At 29.2% G+C, this 16919-nt stretch overlaps 1 protein-coding gene across 6 annotated transcripts in view; it reads left to right on the top strand.

Annotated features, from left to right (window-relative positions):
- Nucleotides 1–16919, top strand: part of LOC119671131 (Ca(2+)/calmodulin-responsive adenylate cyclase) — a gene marked incomplete at its 5' end in the record, with an annotated part of 52625 nt that extends 35706 nt beyond the window's left edge. Inside the window, 19 exon segments of one of the 6 annotated variants that reach the window (XM_038081654.1) lie at nt 906–1017; nt 1273–1400; nt 1524–1827; nt 1896–2132; nt 2668–2673; nt 3935–4066; nt 8280–8744; nt 8802–8977; nt 9052–9162; nt 9348–9588; nt 10197–10358; nt 11333–11417; nt 11807–11941; nt 12040–12214; nt 12277–13000; nt 13085–13264; nt 14451–15574; nt 15746–16491; nt 16559–16919. In XM_038081654.1, coding sequence (XP_037937582.1) covers nt 906–1017; nt 1273–1400; nt 1524–1827; nt 1896–2132; nt 2668–2673; nt 3935–4066; nt 8280–8744; nt 8802–8977; nt 9052–9162; nt 9348–9588; nt 10197–10358; nt 11333–11417; nt 11807–11941; nt 12040–12214; nt 12277–13000; nt 13085–13264; nt 14451–15574; nt 15746–16491; nt 16559–16851 — 5536 coding nt within the window. In that variant the 3' untranslated portion in view covers nt 16852–16919. 6 annotated transcript variants of the gene reach the window in all.

Genomic DNA, 16919 nt, shown 5'->3' with positions numbered 1-16919 from the left:
GCAACAGGGTTTTAGAGAGCAAATTACATAGAATTCTTCTTCCATAATTTAAACTTCTATAACTCGAATTTCTCTAGAACTCAAATAAAAAGATTATCACGTGCCATTAGGAATATGGAAAAGTGCATTCTATAAGTCGAATTTTTGTTTTAGGTATGAATCCATTTTGGTGTTGGGGAATTCCCTTTTTCTAAAACAAACGAATGATACTACAGCTGATGATCACTATAAGGTTTACAATAAATTGGAATATTTTTAAGTGAAAATAAGAAAAAACAAATTTAAATCCGAAACCCTCATTTCTGAGTATTTCACTTCACTATAACTTCTATGCTCTATTTGATTTCAAATAAATAAATAAAATAAAATAAAATGCAATTCTAGTTTCAAAAACAAAAAATTAAAAAATTCTCTAACTCGAAGTCTCCATAAGTCGAACCTTTTCTTTGCAAAATAGTACTTCTAGTTATGGAAGTTTGACTGTATATATATTTGGGTTCATGTATAATTACATATATTGAAAATATGTATTCAAATTAATTTTACCGTATGTATGACTAGTCAAAAACAATAATCTATAAATAATTGAATATTTTTATTTTCTTATTATTGCAATAAGCACAACTTAAATATATATTTCTTTTAATATAAAATAATTTATCTTAAATATTTTATTTATTTATAAAAGTGTATCTTTACTTCAACTTTAAGTATCTTCACCTAGACACTTTTGAAAACAGTTCCTCTATCTCCATCTCTATCTCTAGGTACAATATCTAGGTACAAGAAAAAAGTACTTAATACAACTCTGCTGATTTTTATACAATTATAAATATATTAAATACATAGTTTTTATTACTTTTAATATAAATTAATTTATGTTTATTTTTATCTTATTTTTATAGTATACTGTTTGCTGATATTGTTGGTTTTACGGTATTATCATCTCAGTGTAGTGCACAGGAATTAGTAAGACTGTTGAATGAACTTTTTGGACGTTTTGATCAATTAGCGCATGTAAGTTTAATAATAGTCCAATTGTCTATAATGCGTATTATACTTAGATATACAAAAAATTAAACATAAAGTTATTAAAACAAGTTCCATCTAAAAAAAATCCATCAAATGAAAAAATATTAAAGAGTTATCACTTTATGTTTGAGTTTTTTGTATGTAAATAAACCACATTAACCACATTAAGGATTAAAATCCACATTCTATTTATCATGTACACAATATAATTTAAATATATAATCCAATTTTTCACAATAGGACAACCATTGCTTGCGCATCAAAATTTTGGGAGATTGTTATTATTGCGTATCTGGCTTACCGGAGCCACGCAAGGATCATGCCAAATGTGCAGTTGAAATGGGTCTTGATATGATCGATGCAATTGCGTAAGTTTTTTAATAAATATGTATATAAGTTTAAAAATAATTTCTTGAAAATAATTAAATAATTTTATATATTAAATAAATAATTTTTTAAATGTAATTATAACAATATCTTATATTCATCAGCACGGTTGTTGAGGCTACAGATGTGATATTAAATATGCGTGTTGGCATACATACTGGCCGTGTACTATGCGGCGTTTTAGGTTTACGCAAATGGCAATTTGATGTTTGGTCCAATGATGTCACTTTGGCAAATCATATGGAATCAGGTGGAGAACCAGGACGTGTGCATGTAACACGCGCTACACTTGATTCGCTATCTGGCGAATATGAAGTAGAAGCTGGTCATGGCGATCAACGTTCATCATATCTACGTGATCATGGCGTTGATACATATTTCATTGTGCCACCACCACATAGGCGAAAAGTAAGTGAATATACGCACACTTTGAAGTTATGTACAAAATTTTAATTAAATTAATTTTTTTATTTTAGCCGCTTATGCTAAATACTTTAGGCGTACGTTCGGCAATTGGTAGCCGTCGGAAATTGTCGTTCCGTAATGTCTCAAATGTTGTTATGCAACTTTTGCACACCATTAAATTCTCCGAACCAGTGCCATTTTCAAATATAGCTACAGGTTCCTTCCCTTCATCAGCTGGCAGTACAGCGGGTGGCCGTGGCAGTACTGCAGATGGCGCTGGCCAGTTAAATGAAAAGAGCTCCCGCAAGGTAAGTGTTTTGCTACAGATTGCTTTTATTTTCATAAAATATTTTGCTTTATAAATATGCTTATATTTAATATACGAATATTATTTTTATATGTAATAAATTTTTGTTTAATTATTAACTTAGCTTGTAAATTTCGTAAATTTCGTTAAAATACTTTATTTTTCTGTTTATAAGCTCTGCAGTATATTAACCAGTATTTAGGCTTAGTGAGAAGTAGTTAAATTATGATTTAGAGTATTCAAAAGTTTATATTGCTTTTTTGCATGAGTTATAAAGATAGCTAAAAAGATTTTATGTTACAATTTTTATATTGTATTAAAATATTGGCATTATGTACTAAAAAAACAATGCTTACTTGGTTGCTTTGGTTGGGTTTTTGTTATACAAATGTTTTCTTTTCCAAATTTCTTGTTTTTATGTTATTAATAAAAATTCGCTTTCACATTCACACTGATATCAAAATTCAATTATTTTTAATTTTTATAGTTTTTTGCGTATATTATTTATTTTTTTAAATTTTTTTGTTTATTTTCAGGATGCGGTAAGTGTTTTATTTCAAATTCGAATCTATCCTTTTAACAGCTCTTTGGCTCTTAATATAAAAAAAATTGAACTAAATAACAAGAACAAAAAATGTAATTAATTTTTGTTTATATTATTATTTTTGTATAAAGTAACTAATAAGTTTTTTTTAATAAAAAAATCCTTAACTATTTAGTTTAGTAATAAATGTTGTCCTGTTTTTAATTTTATGTACAATTTTAATAAAAGAAATGTAATTATTATTAACTTAACTAGCTACTAAAATAATATATATAATTAAGCACATTTAGTACGAAATCATTCTAAATATTTTTTTTTGAGTTTCAATTTATTAAATACAATAAACGTATACATTTACTCGTATAAAAACAGTTTAATAGTAAAAATTACTCATACGCACTGTAGTTACTATTTTATTACTAGACTTAGAAAAAGTACATCATTAATACCATCGATTAGTCTTATAGATATCATAAAGAAAATGTTTCTATATTATGTCTTATATATATATATCTTATATATATATATAAAATTTACGGATATATATATGGTAAACGCTTCTAGAGCTTCGAGCTACATTTCTTCTTTCAACATAATATTACTTTTTTAAAATTGGTATATATAATATTTAACAATACATTAAGTGACTTTTCCAAAACTCAATGATAAATCCTTAAAAATGGTAAAAAAATAAATATAAAAAAGAAAATAAAAAATAAAAGTGAAGTAAACATAAAGGAATATATAAAATATATTCAAATATTTTCAAAAATATAAATGAAATAAAACTGTTTACTTAAATGCTTATTAAAAGTGAAAGAAATCTGTTTCTATCCAAAACTGTAGAAATTAATAAAAATGTGCGTTACTTAATGTTTACACTGCCCCTTATGCTTAAAATTTTTTTAAAAAAAACTTCTTGATAAAAATTTTTAATATGTGAATTATTTTACTTATTAGATAATATATTATATTACATAAATTGAAAAATTACTATTTGTGCTTAATTACTTTTGTAAAATTACAGTAAACATATTACTAACATACAATAACTAACCACAAAATAAAAGCATTACATACTTTTAAATAGTTAATGTTATTACATAGTTCCTAATATAATTAATTAGTTTTATAATTTTCTTTTGATTTAATTATAGTAAACATTAATTTAATAATTTTATTTAATTTTGTATATTCTACCTTACCTACTTTCTTGTTCTTTGTTTCTTCTTTTTTTACAATTATTTATTTTTCTCTAGGTAATACGTCTACAAAAAATTTTACACGCCCCGACTCCACCCGGTGGCAGTGTTACCGTATCAGTAGGAACTTCTCCTAACTCCACTACGAATACGATTAGTCGCATTCATAGACACAATCAAAATAATAAAGTGAGAATCAAATGCGTTTGTTCGGTTTGCTGGCATTCTCTCTTTTCTTATATTGTTTCCTTCAATTTGTTATATATTTTGATATCATGTTCCATTTCAATTGCGTTACGTTACGTTTCGATTGCGTTTTGGTTGCGTTTCTTTTACATTTCGTTGCTTTCAATTTAAAACATTACAACAACAACAAACAATAATTTAATAATAATAAATATATAATCTATAATAATGATTTTGGTTTTTGCTGTGTTTTGGATATAATTATTTCCTTTTTTCAATATAACATTTTTACAAACATGCTGTTTCGGAGTTGGCTTTCAATTTTTTTTACTGCATTTGAAGCCACTTCTATACTTTGGTTGCTTGTTACAATTTATTGAAATTAATAATCATTCTTCAAATAACAAAACAACTAAATTTAATTAAATTTAGAATTCAAAAAAAGTAGTGCTTTGGTTTTAAATTTACATTTACATAGTGTTTTTTTTTCGAACTCTCATAACAGACTTAAAAGTTATTTCACTCTAGCAATATTTCGTGAACTTCTAGCATCGTCTTTGACAGTGCAAATAACTCGATAAGTAATTGCTTGAATGGTTTACTAAATTTGGAGAGTGGGTTTGAACTTTTTTACAGAGATTACATATATACAGAGCTATCCATTTTGTGGTTCCGAAAGTAAAAGCAAATAAAACAGATTTTTTACTTCAATATATTATTTGAAACTTACTATAAGGTTTGAAATACAAATTTATTTGAATGTCTTTCACAAGATATTCTGCGAGACATAGTTGCAAATAGTTGAGTCATTATTTGACGAATATTTGTTGTTAAGCCACCGAAAGATTTAGTATAGTCCACATTATTCTTTACAATTCTTTACGTATCCCTATAAAAAATAACAAATTATGGAATTGGAGGTTCGGAAAATTTCCGGACGCGCACCAAAGGCAAACTAGAATGTTTTGTGTGTGTTGTAGCACTGACTTCCATAACTATAGTATGTCTTTAAATTCAGTAACCTGTAGTAATTAAAATTGTTGATTTATATCACATGCTCATTATTTTAAATGTAATGAGTACAACTACACCAAATGCTACACCCATACAGTGCCATTTTGTAAATGCAATGTTCTTTTAAAAACAAATTTTTAATACAGAAATGAGTGCCATCACTAAAAGAAATTTGTGACAAGATTTATCTACTACAAAATTATATAATAATTCGAATCGTACGACGACGATGACATATGTTACAGAAATAGTATTGCCTAATCAGGAGCACAAAATGGATCACACTTTATCATATGATATGTACTATGTCACTTCAAAGCTTTTTTAAATCGATTAATTTCAATTTCTTACATTGCTTTTTTTAAAAAATTTTTATAAACTTTTTATTTTGATTTTGGTTTTATTTTGTTTAAAATTCTTTTCATACAGTTTCATTTTCAGTATCTTCAAAATTTTATATCTTTGTTTTTATTATTTAGTTTATTTTTTATTATAATTTACTTCTATGTATATTTTATTTATTACTTATATATTTTTAGGGATATATATTTTATAGACTATAATTCTGCCGTGATACTAAAGACAAATAAATTCATTGCATTTAGAAGAATAAAATACATATGTAGGAACTTATTTAAGCATTGCGTTTTATCCTGCGAACATACACTGGAATGTTTACCACAAGTACGAAATATGTTGAATTTAATTTTTAATTAACCAAAAGAAATTTTAAACTTCACAGTAATTTTCTAAAAAGAGATTGTCAAAAATTTCATACCAACTTCAATACAATTTTTAGAAAAGTTTTCACTATACATAATATACTGTAAACTTGCCAAAAACTTGCTGGTGTTGCCTTTGCGTTACTTGCTTTTAAAATATTTGTAAAATATATTGCAGCATTGCTTTCTAATATTTTATTATATTGTTTATATGACATCTTCGAATGAATATTTTTCAACTTTAACTAAGCTATGTTTTTATTTGTCTATGGTAAAACGTTATAATTTAATATAATTTTTTTTTTAATTAAGGATAACTCTTAATAATTAGAATACACATTTTAGAATTTTTTTAATAAAAAAATAAATAAAGGATTAATTTAAAGTAAGAACTTAAAGAACCCTTTTCTTTACTTTGTCACGGCTTTTTAATTTAATGTAATAATTCGATTATAAATCGCCCATGAATTGCGTCAACATTAATTATTTAATTAATTAGTGACCATATAAGTACTAAAAATCATATATAAGACAACTTTGTTGTTCCGGCTTATTTAACTCTAAATATGAAAAATATATTATCTAAATACATTTTGTGTAAAAAGTGTTCGGAATTAAATTATTGAATTAAAAAAAATCATCAATCAATCAAAATTTATTTTTTTGCAGGCAAAGTATGCAAAAAACTATCTAGTATATTTTTAGTAAACTGATTAAGGTAATTCTTTAGTAAATTTTCTATTTTTTCGGTCATTTTCTGTTGATATTGTCAGGCAAAAATCTCATGACGTATAACCACAATAATCAAAAAGAAAATATATAGTTGAACTACAACTTTTACGCAGTTTTAAGTTTCCTTTTTGAAGAGACATTCCGGAAATCGCTGGCTTGTTTGTATGTCATGCTTTATGATGAGTTGAAGATGGCTTCATGCTCTCAAAGCACGAGTCATATTATTCACTTAAACGACATATCCAATTCTTGAGCCAATGTCACAAGATTAAGAATAGCAGCTTTTTCAATATTTTTGTAGTAGTAGACCTACCAGCCTATGATAAACTACCACATATCGACGTACTTTAAAAAGTTTGTATCATTAAAATGCCCATATTTTGACAATAAACGAATTACCGTTAAGATAACATTTTTGTTGAAGCAATTATTCATCATGCATATTGCAAAACACTCAAAAGGATAATTATAAAAATAATACATACTAGGTAAAAATACTAGGTAACAAATCGCTCTTAAATGTGGTATGAAAACACATTGTAGTGCTACCAATTTATAGAAAAAAAATTGCAGAAATGTTTTTCAAATAATGGATTCCGAATACTTTTCACACAGAATGTAATACAATAGATCGTACAGGTCGCAATATTCCATTATCTCTGCCAATAGCAGTATATCATAAAATGGTAAAGAAAAATTTCATTTTTAATTCTGTATATTTCTTTATAAACATCATACCCTTTGCGAATATATTAGTGATGATATATCACTAAATACATTTGACGAATAATCTAAATAGACGGTTCTAGTTCTTTACGTAATGGGGCGAGAGTGATATAGTTTTTAATGAAATTATTTCACTATAACTATGTAAAATGAAATAAAAAAATCTTTAGTTAAGTCCATTCCATATAATTGATATTTTATTATCCAAAAATCCGATTTCAGATGGAATCAGTATTAATAAAATATTGGTAAAATTAAAAGCATATTTTCAAATATTTATATCTTATATACTACATTAGATATTTCGTTATAATATAATTACGAATTCTTTTTTAGATATTGTTTTAGTAGATTATAACTCTATACTTTGTTTATTATTTTCCAAAATACAATACAATGCTTTATTTTAATTAACAGTAACTTAAAAAAACAAAGTCTTTCAGTTTCGACATAGAACTATAAAACTCAACTTGTGTATTAAATGTAATTACAATATACCTATATATATATACATATAAATTATATGCAACATATGTTATATAAATAAAATTAATCCAAAACAAGTAGAAAAATATTTAAATATAAAATTAGTTTATATATTTTAAGATTCTATTTATTTTATAATAATTTCCATAAAACATCTTACATTGGAATTTGTTGGTTTTTAGAGTGGAATTTGCATGATCAAAATATATAAGACCACATCTCAAGACATACATATGTAAAAAATAGTCAGCTTGTCATGTACATTTCATGCATGCATAATTAAAAATTTATTTTCTAGTTATGTTTTTTTTTTAAAACAAATATTTTCGTTACAATATTTAAAAAAAAATTTAACATTTTACATTTTTTTATGGAAGAATATAAAAATGATCTTACACTGTTTTTTTATTTCATTTTATTTTCAATGTGTCTCCACATATCACACACACACACCTAAATCCCATCTTGCTACTCTCTCTCCACACCACCACCATTTTGAATTAAAATTCAAAAACAATAAATAATTGTGTAAACAGTCAAAAGTAACGGATAAGTTCAAACGCCCCTTCCGTAAGCGTCACTCCTCTGTGCACCATCAACCGACCAATCGCGTTAATCGCTTCCTCTCGCAGGCGATCAATGCACGATCCGTCGATTGTGATAAATCGGAGCATGTCGATCGCATAACGTTACGTTTTCGTGAAAGTGACAAGGAGCGTGAATATCACAAGGATTTCGATTTGGGTTTTACAACGGCCATGGGTTGTTCATTATTATTACTTATACTTGGTGCAGCCTTGCAAGTGACAGCTCTACCGCGTACTCTAATACTCCTGCTACTTTTCTTAACCGCATTCATATGGATAAGTGCAATATTAATGCTGTTGCTAGCGGTGCGCTTAAAATGGATTATTTGGGATTTATCACAGAGTTTTACACTTCGCATGGCTATAACCATATTCACCATAGTATTAATATATTCAGTAGGACAAGTTAATGTGGTAAGTTTTAAAATGAATGTAACTTAACAGAAAGATATGACAGAAATGCATTTTTAGTTTACTTGCATATCGGATCATCCATGTTCAAGTAATATTACAGCAGCTCCAATGGATTTAGAGGAAGAGTTTTTGATGTTGACACATCAGAATGAAGCGCATCGCAAATGTTCACTACCACAATATGTATCCTTATCCGCTGCCTTTGCTTTTCTATCAGTTTCAGTATTTTTAAGGCAAGTTTAAAATATACTAAACATTTTCTTACCATTTATTTTTAAAATTTTTACCAAAATAACTTAAATTGCAGGTTACCAATTATTTTTAAATCCTTTCTCATTTTGATGATGGGTACCATTTACGGTCTATTTATTGAATTATCACACACAAACATCTTCGAATGCTACGATGGCCGAGTAAAGTAAGTTCTGATGAATGTATTAACCCTACTGACATAATAATATTTTATGCTACCTTGTAAATGTCAATATTTCTTTGTTATATATATTGACACCTTTCACCTAGTTAAAAGCAAAAGCATAGTTTTAAACATTTCATATATTTAAACTCTTGACTTTAATTGTATGTTTTTTTTCTGTTGCACAGTGCATCCATTCCACTTCATTTGATCTCATTGGCGCGCATTATAATCTTCATGATAGCGATATTGGTGCATGGTCGCTTAGTTGAGTGGACAGCACGTTTAGATTTTCTGTGGCAACTGCAAGCATCACAAGAGAAAAAAGAAATGGACGTACTGCAGGAATCCAATAAGAGGATACTACATAATTTGCTGCCAGCTCATGTGGCTGCACATTTCCTTGATAATCAATTCCGGAGCAATATGGTGAATAATTTTGTTTACTTCATAAGTGCACGATTGTATTCATTCAATTAATTTTTAAAAAATTATTTCTGTTTTCCAAATTCAATTTTTCAAACACAAAATTAACATTATTATTTTGCAATTTGGTATTTCACTATAATTTATCTTAATATTATTATTTGTAATTAATAATATATATAATTAATATGACATTTTCATTTATTTTGGTCAGATTTTAAGAGAACCTCACCTATAATTTTCTTACTCACTCTATCTCTCTATCTCCACATGTCTACTACTTAAAATTGTGTTGGCATCCATAAAAATTATTATTTAAAATATTTATTGTAACTGCACGTTAATTAAACTACATTTTTTAATCTAGTACCAAGTCAGCAAATTTATATACTCCACCCCGTACACTTGTTTGTTACGTTTATTACGTTGCTGATGACTTTATTGTTGTTCCAGTATTATTCAGTTCAATTAAAAAACTTTCGTTTCGTAACTACTGAGTAACTACTTAATAAAAAAATTATATTTTTCATACAAACGATTTCGGTGTTGCCAACTCCTTCCCTTGAACCATTTAATCATTTTAGAAGTTCTGGTTTTGCTAACTTTTATAGGTCACTCCCTCACAGGAACTTTATCATCAGAGCTATGCAAAGGTTGGAGTTATATTCGCTTCAGTGCCAAATTTTCATGAATTTTATACCGAAATGGATGGTTCCGATCAAGGACTGGAATGTTTAAGATTACTTAATGAAATAATAGCTGATTTCGATGAGGTAATAAATCGATCTTTGTTATATATAGTACCTATTAATCAGTGACGACGCGTGCCCTATCTGGAAGGGTGTGCGGCCCTTCTATAATGTTGTTTTTACATGTACCACTTATATTAAAATATATGAGATCTTTTATTAATAATAACTATATTGTATAAGGCAACAATATATTCGCAATATTATATTAACAATTTATTAACAAAATAATATATTAAACAAATTAAATTAATAATTATTATATATAAGTTTAATAATATCAATATGGAAGAAACAAAACTTTTCACATAATTCTCGTAACATCAAACCAAATTTTCAAACAAAAGAGTTTGTCTTAGAAACATACATGTTTGTGCAGTGATCAAACAAAATCGAACCACTTGCAACGTATTGTGCGCACAAGTACCCGCACAGTAAACAGAAATTCGTGGGTGCTATGTTAAAAAGAGACGAATGTATAAAATGTATGCTAGATGGCTGCAAACTTCAGCCGTCACGCAACCACTTGAATCATATGTTGATTCGTTGCATGAGTTGTATTGATGCAGATTATTCATACAATTACAAAAATCTCTATCTATATTACGAACGAAAAATTATTTTTTATATGCAACGTATTGTGCTGCCAACTCTTCACACGAAATAATAAAAGTTCTGGATTTGCTAAATTATAGCACACTCAGTACAGCATAACAGAAGCAAATTGATTGAGTTTTCATAGACAATTATATTTAATTGTTTTTGCTAAAACTTTAAAAATATATATTTATATATAAATGTAATACATAATAATAAGTCTTGATGTGAAGATACTTAATAAATTTATATACCTATGTTATTTGACATTTTGCAAATTATGTTAGGGTGTTCACCGCACACCTCCGCACCTTAGAGCAGTCGTCACTGCTATTAATATTGAAACATAAAAGCATCTTTTAATATAAATTAATTATAATATTGTGTTTATATATTTACAGTTGTTAAAGGAAGATCGTTTTCATGGCATCGATAAAATTAAAACAGTTGGCAGTACTTATATGGCAGTTGTAGGTTTAATACCAGGTAAGTTCAAATACATGTTCTGTCATATTTATTTGAATGCATATGCATTGTAAAGGAACACATATAGGCCCCCTTAAGCACACTATATGCCAAGGAGAGTATTTGGGGCTATACCGTTTTCTTTCTAGTATAATCGATAATAAAGATATGGACGTGTGTATATCCCAGTAGACTTGTGCAGCAATTCAAAAGATATTTCAGAAAATAATAACGTCTTTTTGTTTAAATGATTTACACATAATAGATATTACTCTAAACGTACAATATAATACTGGATTCACACAAGAGTTTTGTTTGTAATTTTAGCTGACAATTGTTGTTGTTTTCTTGAATATTTAAAAGTTTTATAGATATATATGCATCAACTTATTTTATTTATTTAATTGTAGATTATAAAATTAATGCTGCAGATCCAAACTCTGTGCGAAGACATATGACGGCATTAATTGAATATGTAAAGGCCATGCGCCTATCATTGCAAGAAATTAACAGTCACTCCTATAACAATTTCATGCTGAGAGTGGGTAAGTTATATACAAAGTTCATATATTTATTATAATTTAACAATTTTTATTTTTTATTTACTTTTATTTTATTTTACTAAATTTAAAACTTTTTATAGGCATTAATATAGGACCTGTTGTTGCCGGTGTGATCGGAGCACGCAAGCCTCAATACGATATTTGGGGTAATACAGTTAATGTGGCGAGTCGCATGGACTCTACTGGTATACCAGGCTATACACAAGTAACTCAAGAAGTAGTGGACAGTTTACATGGTTCACATTTCGAATTCAAGTATGACAAAGACTAAATTCTATTAAAGAAATAACATTAAATTAATATTTTTTCTCCACTAGATGTCGTGGCACAATTAAAGTAAAGGGTAAAGGTGATATGATTACATATTTCCTAAGTGATTCCTCAAATAATGCTTTAAATGGCGAAGTACGTAATGCAATGATCGGCAACCATCCTGTGCAGAGCAATAGTATAACACAACACCAACAGCAACAATCGCAATTGCCCCCGGCTCAGCAACAACAAAATGCTTTGCAATTGCACAATCATACATCGGAGTTTTATCAAAAAGAAGCACAATTTCAAAATAAAAACTATCACTCCAACATGAACAATGACACCTATAACATTAAAAAAGATAATTATGGTTACAACAATGTGGACATGGTTAACAATCAAATATTGCAACCGTCTCCCGGAACACTACTTGAAGAACAGCAGCAACTATTATTGCATCAACAGCAGCAACAACAACAACAACAGCAGCAGCAGCAGCAATATCACCACCTGCAACAGCAACAACAACAGCGGCTCAATAGTAAATTACAAAAGCTACCAAATTTCATAGCAAACGGCGGTTTACCGAATATACGTGAAAATGGTAATAATGGCGAACATACCGGAAGCTATCCTTTCAACTCATATCAGCAACAGCAGCAGCAGCAACAGCAACAATTTGCTAACAACTATAATGCACAACATCAGCGTAATCATTCTTCAAGCTCTTTGAGCGGTATGGGTGTCGCGATGGCAGCATCCCCAGCACTACCACCTGCACACATGGTAATGTTACGTGAACAATTTAATATTATTGAAAATCCCAGTGGTAATCGTTTCGATTATAAAAATCATGATCCTTATGCTCAGGTGGACAGTTATAACAATTTGTTTGGTGTTGGTGGTAGACGCGATACGCATGCATCACGCAACTACCATCATTTGCATCACAACCAACATTCGTCGTCGTACACCACCAATAGTAATAGTAACAATTATAATAATTGCCATGAAAGTGAACCGTTGTTGCATGCCGCACCAGTTGCCAAGGTGAGTGATGATGAGTATGCTGAGTATATCTGGAATGAGGAAATACTCTTATGATCATTTATACATACAAACCAATAAATATTTTCACTCAGCTAATATATGTGGTGGGCCCATCATTAGATGTTATTAAATCCAATACAATTATTATAAACCTTTTTCATTTTGTTAATAACTGATTGTTATTTATAGAAACATTATAAATTAAAAAAATTAATAGTGTCATATATATCATATATCGTCTATATATCTACATAGCTGGAATAAAGCAATGAAAATTTATTTTAAAATTAATTCAATAACTGAAAAATATAATACTATTCAAGTACTTAATAGTAATCACCTATAATTTCAAATCTATATTTGAGCTTAGTAAAAACTTATTAAACCAACACAAAATATTATTTACCTTACGGATAGACAAAAACATAAGTAAACATATATCGTCTATCTTTATCATGATCAAAATTCAATCGAAAGCCCACGTCAAACCTACTTTAGTTTTTCCAGAGACATTTTTAATATCATTTAATAATTAAACGAGCCTTAATTAAGGCGTTCTTTTGCATTGCGCCTAACTCTTCTGTACGCTTAAGCCTTTCCTTGTATTTCAAAATTTTTAATAAATCCGTAATTATACTGACTTCCAACTAGTTTAAAATTTTATAATTAAAATTTAAAAAAAATTTTTTAATTTTAAAAATTATAAAAGATTTAAGAAATTTTAAGATCTCTAATCCATATTTATAAATGCATAATAAATACATAATTTAATACATACATAATAAGAGTTTTATAATAATTCCTATCCTCTATAATATTGACTATGGGTGACTATATATATTGACTATAGGTGTTAATTAATAGAAAAAATTGGGTTAATAATTTATTATTTTTAAAACTGTGTATTATAATTATCTCTAAAAATTTGTCTCTAAGTTAAGTTCTTAATTTTTAAATTTTCTTGATCATATATTTTTTATTATTTTAGTCACTAATTCCAATTTCATTTGTTATTAAACAAACATCATTTTTTTATTGCATGCCTTACTCAAATAATTCAAATCTATGTCAATGTGATAATCAATGTGTACGCATTTGCTGCCTATCTCCCGTTTCATCAACGTTACTAAAATCCTGAATCAATGTGTTAAATGTGCTAAAAATGTGCTAAATGCAATAAAAAAAGATTTTACCAATGCAACACGCACAAATGCATCCACCTAAATACGAACCACCACGTTATACCTGTCCCAATAATATATTGCTTCAGCAACAGCAGCAGCAACAGTTGCAACATCATCATCATCAACAACAATTACAACAACAATACTTACACTTTAACCAACACACACAACCTCCATTACCCATTCCACCACCTAAATCCACAAATGTTATATCAAGTCTGAAACAAAATACACCTCTCTTACGCACATATATGAAGCCCCTGCCAAAGCTACCGACAGATATTGAAGAGAATCGCGAGATGTCTTCCACCGATGATCTAAGTTCACGTCCGCACTCACCATCAATGAGTTCATCAGATGAAAGTTACTCTAAGACAACAGAAGGTGAAGCCGATGACGATTCACCACGCATAACAGCTGCAAATCATATTAATCGTAATGGTAATCCATTACAGTGGCTATATCCATGTGATATCCAAGTCGATCCAACATCACCAGTAATCGATATGTCAAATCTTAAAGACTTTGAAGTTAGTTCCACCACAGAAAGTCAGGGGCAGCATACGAATACGACACAAAATAAAGGTGACTCCTGCAATAGCTTTGAATATCAAGACCGTGTTGGTCTCAATAATAAATCACAAAATGTGGGCGCAACAGCATCGGCTACGAATTCGACAGCAAAGTCACCATTTGAGAGGGAACTGCAAAGACTTTTAAATGAATCATCACGTGCACGTGGACTTATGGCCGCAACCTCATCTAATGGTGGTAATATTACTTCTAGTTCTAATCAGGAAGGCAATACAACTAGCAATAGCAGTAGTCGTAACAACATAGAGCTGTGCTATTCCGCTAGCAACAGCAAATTGAGTTCTAATAATGGTATAGCAACTGGCAGTAATGGCAACTTAAGTGGCAGCAATTCTATGAGTGGAAATAATAATACAAAATCAGTAACCACAGCTATGGCAGCTACTATTTTAAATGATTTAGCATCACCAACAGGTAGACTTAACTCTAAAATACCTGTAAGTACAAGTTTCATGATTGCCAAACATCCTGTGGGTCTAGAGGCTATAAAGGAAATTACACGAAACAAGAATCCATCGGAATCAAGTCAAATGTAAGTACTACATAATTTTAAACCGATTTAGATCAATATAATAATAGCAATGTATACTCTTATACATATATATATGTATAATTTATAATATCTATATAACTATATTTTTTATTATACTATTACACAACTGCTTATTTTCCATGTTACCTAACCGAAATATATATTAAATAGGCAAACATCAGACACCGAATCGTGTGAAATTTTACACGATAACCGTAATCACATAAACGCAGCTGTTTTAGACACACAGTTAACAAATAAATCATCCACCTCTACTGGCACAAATTATATGCCAAATCAAACACCACAACAGAACAAAGAGCACAACCACAGACATCGTCAACGTCCACGCTCGAAGGACTACGATCAAAATCGCTCTGATAGCATAGAGCAATTAGCAAATGGTGTAGAACCACCACAACCACAGCGTTATACACGACATCACCACCATCATCATCATCATCACCAAAGACAGCGTAATAACCACATATCTCTGCACAATGATGAACTTGAACGTGATGACACTGAAGATAATTTAGCCGATGAAGAATTTGAAGATGATGAAGTGGGACGTGATGTGAGGAAAAAACGTTTACTTACATCGTCCGAGCATCAAAATGGTATAAATCGCGAACGTGATGAAGAGCATTATAATATTAAAAATAATAAAACGAATGGTGGCAATGACGATGTGAACGATGTTGTAGACGATGAGGAAGATTTGGAAGATATAGACGATTACAAAGTTAGTGCTTTAAGCAATGATGTTACTAATGACGAGCATCATTTAGATGTGAATGTGATAAATGACGAATTGAAATATGGTGCCGGTCATCATAATCATCAGTCAGTAGACTCAAACCCGTTGGAAAGTCAATCAGAATGGTCGGATGATGACTGCCGTGAAGAAGCAACAGGTAAATCACTTCTTTGAATTTTAAATTTAAATGAAAATTTTAATGGAAAAATTTTTTCTCAACTTAGGTGGTGCTGAGTCTACTGGCTATATAACTGATGAACCTGGACTTGAAAATATATCACTATTAAATGAAGCTGGCCTAACCGATGCGGAAGGCGCACTCTCAGATGTTAACTCCTTGTACAATGCACCCGATGTTGATGACACATCAGTATCAAGTCGTGCTAGTTCAAGACTATTAAGCTTAGATTCCTTGAGTGGTTTATATGATTGTGATTTAGATTCTAAACATGAAATGGCAATTGTGAACGTCTCACATAAGATCACAAGTAAATTTGGGCCACAACAACAAAGTTAATTTAACTTAATTATGTTTAATTAAAAAGAAGCGGTGTCTATTATATTAAAAAAAAATAAAAATTAAAA

The sequence above is a fragment of the Teleopsis dalmanni genome, chromosome 1 (genome assembly GCF_002237135.1).
Source record: "Teleopsis dalmanni isolate 2A chromosome 1, ASM223713v2, whole genome shotgun sequence".
NCBI classification, from domain to species: Eukaryota; Metazoa; Arthropoda; class Insecta; order Diptera; family Diopsidae; genus Teleopsis; species Teleopsis dalmanni.
Note: the sequence above shows the minus strand (reverse complement) of the source record. Positions and strands in the feature narration are given on the sequence as shown.